At 36.9% G+C, this 6,783-nt stretch overlaps 1 protein-coding gene across 1 annotated transcript; it reads right to left on the bottom strand.

The window, feature by feature from the left end:
• Nucleotides 1–5,458: 5,458 nt before the first annotated feature.
• LOC127095551 (uncharacterized) lies at nt 5,459–6,178 on the bottom strand. The gene has a single exon (XM_051034226.1). It carries the CDS (start codon nt 6,176–6,178, stop codon nt 5,459–5,461), a length of 720 nt encoding a protein of 239 aa, XP_050890183.1.
• Nucleotides 6,179–6,783: the final 605 nt, after the last annotated feature.

Below are 6,783 nucleotides of genomic sequence, written 5' to 3'. Positions count from 1 at the left end.
TCTATTTGATTCATTCTTGAATTCTCAAGGCTAGTTTCAATTGGCTTTTCAAAAGTTCACTCAATTACTTGGTTATGTTGAGACTTTTTGGTTAAGTGGCTTTTCTTAAACATAAGATTTGGCCTTGACTCTTTTTATGCTCCACAAAATTTTCAAAGATAACTGGTAGGTTCCACGTGAGTCAATCGAGTTTCAATCAAGGATTATTAGCAATGATTTCTATTTAGTACACAATGGAAAGCTCCTCACTTTTTCTGGTCTGTTGGCTATATGATTCAAGCAAGAAAATATGTGATTTGTAAAATTGAAGCATGAAATGATTTTGCAAGAATCACATATTTCACAATCATGCTATCATTCTACAAAGATTTAAAAACATGTACCTTTGCCTTGTGCATTTTGTCTGAGTTTTATCATTACCACTCATGTTTGTTGAATATTGGTTGAAAACTAAATTTTTATTTGAATTCTTGATGAGGATGACAAGAATAAAATAACAAATTTCATCACAAACTTATGGCATACCAACCGTTTAAAAGAGTACCAAAGTGAGTTTACGGTATGAACTACCGTAAAAAAGATTCAAAATGATTATAACATAAAACTAATAAACTAAAATAAATAAAGTACTAAAATTTGAAACTTGAATTTGAAAGAACTAAAAGCTTTTTAAAATATCACTCATTTTATGGAAAGATTCCAGCTTTATGCTTCTCCCTATTCTCCTCTCATCTCTTCATCATAATCAGATGATGCATCATCATCATATGCTATTTTGGAACCTCCTAAAGTTCCTTCTTCTTCTTCTTCTTCTTCTTCTACTTCTTCTTCTTCTACTTCTGCATCCTCTTCATCATCCTCAATCTTGGATCTCAATCTCCGTAGTTCAGAGTGTTGGATGAAGTCTACCCTATTTGCTCTGCTTCCCTTCTATTTTTTTCTTTTCCAAGTAGAACCTATCCACAAATGCGTCGTTAGCTTTGGTTTTTATCTCAAATGGAACTACACTTGGAATTCGTACTCGGGATGCAATGAGCAATCCCATGATGAGGCCAAGGAAAACAAGAGGACAAGTGCTTCTGGTTCCTGTTCCAAACTCCTTACCACTTTCCGCAACATGTCTCATCTCATTAGCAATGATTTGAGCCACATCAATCCACTTACCTGACATGATCAGATAAAGAAGATGAGTCGTATCCATTGTGAAAGTGTTAGTGTGGCTTCTCGGTCGGATGTTGTGCAAAATGAATAAGAGAAGAACTTGAGCTTCTGAGATTAGATCCTCCCTTCGATACCTAATTGTTACACCAGATGGTTTTATTTCCACTTCTCTTCCATCCAAAAGAATTTTCCTTAAAATTTCCTCCATATTTGGAACTTTATTGATGGATTCTTGATATCTGCACATCTGTCCCCCCCGTAAGACTAGAGGATTGCCCAAGAATTCATTAATAGCATCCCTATTGAAGTTTATCGTCCTTCCCCCAACCTTGGTCGAGAAGAAGAAAGCAAAACTTGGTGAGGGAAAGACATTGGCATAGAATTCCCGAAGTACTTCAGTGTTGATTTTTTGGTGAGGGGTCAAAAGCTTATCCCATTTGCGGCTGGACCATAATGCATTTAAAGACCTGTAAGATCCTTCATGGTTAACTTCAAAAATTCTTTCATACCAGATGGATCTCCTGTTTAGTTCCTTGTACCTATCATGTTGCTCTTGCCCGAGAAATTTCTTCTGATCAAAGGATTCTTGCCCCCTTGAAGTTCTAGCCCCTGAGGTTTTCTGTTTCTTTATGGTCATATATCTTTTTGGAGCCATACCTGCAACAACAAAATACTAGAAATTTGTTATGTTAACATCTCATTTTTTTTCTGTTCCAGGCCAAGTTCGCTTAGCGAAATACAGTTCGCCTAGCGACAGTTACGATTTTTGGAAAATCTGTTATGTTCCATGGTTCTGCTTTTTTGTTCATCTAAAACATTGATCAGGGTTTTGTGCATTCAATAAATTTCAGGTTTAGGTGCATAACATAAAAACATAGAGTATGAATTCTAACACCTAGTTTTAACCATGGGTGCACAAACCCTACAAGATCTAAAATAACAAAAAGTAATTATAGAAATTGCATGTCTGATTTTTTTGCACTTTGAAGATGGAGAAGAGAGAATGACAATGTGAAAAAGTGACTAAAAGTGAAGAAGTGAAAGTGTGAAAGGCAAAAGTGAAAAGAGTGGAGAGTTTCTAGGGTTTAGTGAGAGAGAAAAGTGAAAAAAACTGAAAAGGTAAGGCTAAAACGAGACATAAAGGTTGGTAGGTGAGTAGGTGGGGTCTTTTAATTGTCATAAATGTGGATTTGACCATCACACATTCGCTTAGCGAACTTTCTGGGTTTCATTATTCGCTTAGCGAAAGTAGGTCACTTAGCAAATTCTGCAGTAGTTCAAAGTTCTGCACTTTTGACAAATGTTTTTACCAGTCCCTTTGTGGGCCTTTAAATTTTTCTAACAAAACAAAAGTACTTAAAGAGTCGGGTTGCCTCCCGAAAAGTGCTTGTTTATTGTCATTATCTTGACGTATTGTTGCTTTTATGGTTCGTTCAACGGAATTGAGGTGGTGACTCGATCAATCTCACCACCTACGTATAACTTCAGTCTTTGGCTGTTAATTGTCCAACTTGCATTAGTGGTTGGATCTTCCAGCTCAATTGCTCCATACGGCCTGATGTCCTTTATTTGGAAAGGTCAGGACCACTTTGATTTAAGTTTTCCAGGAAATAATTTCAACCACGAGTTGAAGAGTAGGACCGTCTATCCTACTTTGAAATCCTTGGGAATAATCCTACTGTCATGATATCTCTTCACCCTTTCCTTGTATAATCTTGAAGATTCATATGCTTGCAGCCTTAGTTCATCAAGCTCATGCATTTGTAGTTTCTTTTTCGCACCGGCTAGTTGTGAATCAAAACTGAGAGACTTTAAAGCCCAAAAAGCCTTGTGTTTTAATTCAACCGGAAAATGGAAAGCTTTACCGTATACCATTTGAAATAGAGTAAGACCTATTGGTGCTTTATAAGCGGTACGATATGCCTAGAGAGCTTCATCAATCTTTAACGACCAATCTTTTCATTAAGTTGAAACTGTCTTTTCTAAGATTCTCTTTATTTCACGATTAGATACTTCCACTTGTCCATTCATTTGTGGGTGATATGGTGATGCAACCTTGTGTTTGACGCCATAATTTTCGAGAGCTCTTGCAAGTTGTGCGTTGCAGAAATGAGAGACTCCATCACTAATCAACACTCTTGGTGTACCAAATCTTGTGAAGATGTTTCTTTTCAAGAATTTCACCATTGTTTTGCTGTGTGCTTTTGGTGACGTAATAACCTCTACCCATTTGGATACGTAATCAACCGCCACTAAGATGTATTCATTGTTGAAAAACGAAGGAAAAGGCCCGACGAAATCAATCCCCAACAATCAAATACCTCTACCTACAACATACTTTGTAATGGCATTTCATTTCGCTTAGAAATTCCACCTGCCCTTTGAAAATTATAACACTTCTTGGCATGTTCATATGCATCTTTGAATTGAGAAGGCCAATAGAATTCTTCTTGTAGGACTTTTGCATTTGTTCATTCTCTGCTATTGTGGCCGAAATATGGTGAATTATGGCAATGCCATGTGATGCTTATGGCTTCCTCTCTAGTAACACATCTTCGCAACAACCCATCAGATCCAATTTTGAATAAATACAGATCATCCCATACATAATGAGTGACATCACGCAAGAATTTTTTCTTTTGTTGCCAATTAAGATCTTCGGGGATGAGACCAGAAGCCTTATAACTTGCAAGATCCGCAAACCAAGGTCTTCCCTCAATCATGAGCAATTTTTCATCTGGAAATTCTTCAAGTACCTCTCTTTCTTCTTTTGTAATCTCGGGATTCACCAACCTTGATAGATGATCCACGACCATATTTTCGGTGCCTTTCTTGTCACGGTTCTCTAAATCAAATTCTTATAGTAGGAGCATCCATCGGATTATTTTGGTTTTGAATCCTCTTTATTGATCAAGTACTTGATGTTTGCATGACCAGTATAACAAATAATCTTGGAACCTATGAGATACGACCAATTTTTTTCTAATGCGTACATTATAGCAAGCAATTCTTTTTCTGTGTTTGCATAGTTAACTTGTGCATCATTTAACACTTTGCATGCATAGTGTATAGCATGAAAAACTTTTTTTTTCTCTGTCCTAAAACAACCCCGACCGCGTAATCACTTGCATCACACATGAGTTCAAAATTGAGTGTCCAATCGGGTATAGTGATTACCGGGGTTGTAATTAATTTTTCTTTTAGACTTTCAAAAGTAATTAAACAATCTTTATAAAAAATAAATGACCTGTCTTTGTTGAGGAGATTACTTAATGTTTTTGCGATCTTTGGAAAATCCTTGATGAATCATCGATAGAACCTGACGTGGCCAAGGAAACTTTGAATTCCCCTGACGTTGGTTGTTGGTGGAAGCTTTTTAATGACATCAACCTTGGCTTTATCCACTTTGATTCCTTTGGCTGAAATTTTATGTCCTAGTACAGTGCCTTTGGTCACCATAAAGTTGCATTTTTCCCAATTCAGTACCAGATTCGTCTCCACACTTCGTTTTAATATGATGTCCAAGCTTTTCAAGCATAATTCAAATGATTCACCAAACACAGAGAAGTCATCCATGAATACCTCGATGCACTTTTCGATCAAATATGAAAAAATTGCATACATCTTTGAATGTTGCTGGTGCATTGCATAGACCAAAAGGCATTCTTCGATATGTGAATATTCCAAAAGGACAGGTGAAGGCTGTTTTGTCATGGTCCTCGGGGTTTACGGTCATTTGATTGTATCTTGAGTATCCATCTAAGAAACAATATAACTGCTGCCCGGATAATCTTGTTGCTTGATTGAGTCGTCTATAATCAACGCACATACGCCATCCGATTACCGTCCAGGTTGGAATCAACTCATTTTCTCCGTTTTTTATTACCAGCTTACCACCTTTCTTTGGTACGACTTGCATAGGACTTACCCAAGCACTATACGAAATTGGATAGATCATACCTGCTTCTAACAACTTGACTACCTCTTTGCGTACGACCTCCTTCATTGTTGGATTCAAACACCGATGTAGTTGGGCAATTAGTTTGTAATTCTCTTCCTTCATGATGTTATGCATACAATATGATGGACTTATGCCCTTAAAATCTGATAGCACCCAACCAATTGCGCCTTGATTCTCCTTAAGGACTTGGACAAACTTCTTTTCTTCATGGCTAGCCAGAAGTTTACTAATTATTACCGGTTTCTTGCATCCATCATCAAGGAACACATACTTCAAGTGATCCGGTAATAATTTCAATTCAAATTTGGTGTTCTTTTCCCCGAAATCTTCTTTCAATTATTCAATTTTTGCTTCCTTTAATGGTATTTCTTTTGCTGAATCCAGTTCTGTTAAGCATTCATTGAGTTCCTTTTCTTCTTCCGGATTGAGAACATTAAAAATGTTCACGAGGGCTCTTTGTAATGGTGTTGTCAAGTGTGTTTGTTGCTGTATTTTCAGTATTTCTTCATCAATTGCATCAACTCGAAAACAAGCTCCTTTATCTTTGGAATGTTTCATGGCGTCAAAGAGGTTGAAGGTAACTTCTTCATCTTGAACACATACTTTCATTAAACTGTCATCAATGTTAATCATCATGCGTGCAGTTTTCATGAATGGACGTCCCAAAATCAGTGGCACGTCATCATCTTCCTCTATATCCATGACAATAAAATCAATAGGAAATAAAAACTTATCTACCTTGACCAACACATCTTCGGCAATACCGGATGGCCTTGTGACTAATTTGTCGATTAGTTGCAAACTCATCCTAGTATTCTTTATATCCAAATCACCAATTCTTCGTATTACTGAGAGTGGTATGAGGTTGATACTTGATCCAAGATCAATCAATGTTTTTCCAATGTTTACGTTCCCAATTGTGACAGGTGACGTGACTCTTCCTGGATCTTTTTCTTTTTGTGAAAGTGTTCGTTGAATGATTGCACTGCAACTTGCGTCAAGATGTATTATTTCTTCATCAGTGATCCTTCTTTTCTTGCTGAGAATTTCCTTCATGAATCGTGCATACGTAGGCATCTATTCAAGTGCCTTCGAGAAGGGAATATTGATTTGCAACCGCTTGAAAACATCCAAAAATCGAGCGTATTGCCTTTCTTTATCCTTTTTTATTGGAGCATGAGGGTATGGTAGGTTTTGTACTGGTGGATATATCATTTTTCCTTTTTCCTCCCTTGTTTTCCGATTTTTCCGGCCTTTATTTGTTTCGTTCTCATCTCCACCTTTTCTCTCTTGCTCCTTTTCAACTAATTCTCCTTTATGATTGTTTGCTCATTCTTTCTCCTTTTCTTCTCTTTTATTTTCTTCCTCTTCTCTATTTTCAACAACACTTCTTTCTTTTTTTTCATTTTCGTCGCCGGTGCATTCAACATTTTTCCACTTCTTGTTGTTATTGCCTTGCAATGTTCTTTTGGATTTGGTTGTGTAGTAGTAAATTCATGACCATCAAGCTATGGATAAGCTTAACGTCAATAAAACCAGAGTCGCCACCGCACTTTTATTGTTTCTAAAGGAAAAGGGAAAAGTATGAACAAAACCCAAAGATAAGAAGTTTTCAAATCAAAACTAATAAAATGCCAGAGATTATAGGTAAGGGGGTTGGT

This window comes from Lathyrus oleraceus, chromosome 6 (assembly GCF_024323335.1).
Source record: "Lathyrus oleraceus cultivar Zhongwan6 chromosome 6, CAAS_Psat_ZW6_1.0, whole genome shotgun sequence".
Taxonomy (NCBI): domain Eukaryota; kingdom Viridiplantae; phylum Streptophyta; class Magnoliopsida; order Fabales; family Fabaceae; genus Lathyrus; species Lathyrus oleraceus.
The sequence above is the reverse complement of the archived record's forward strand: the minus strand, read 5'-3'. Positions and strand labels throughout refer to the sequence as shown.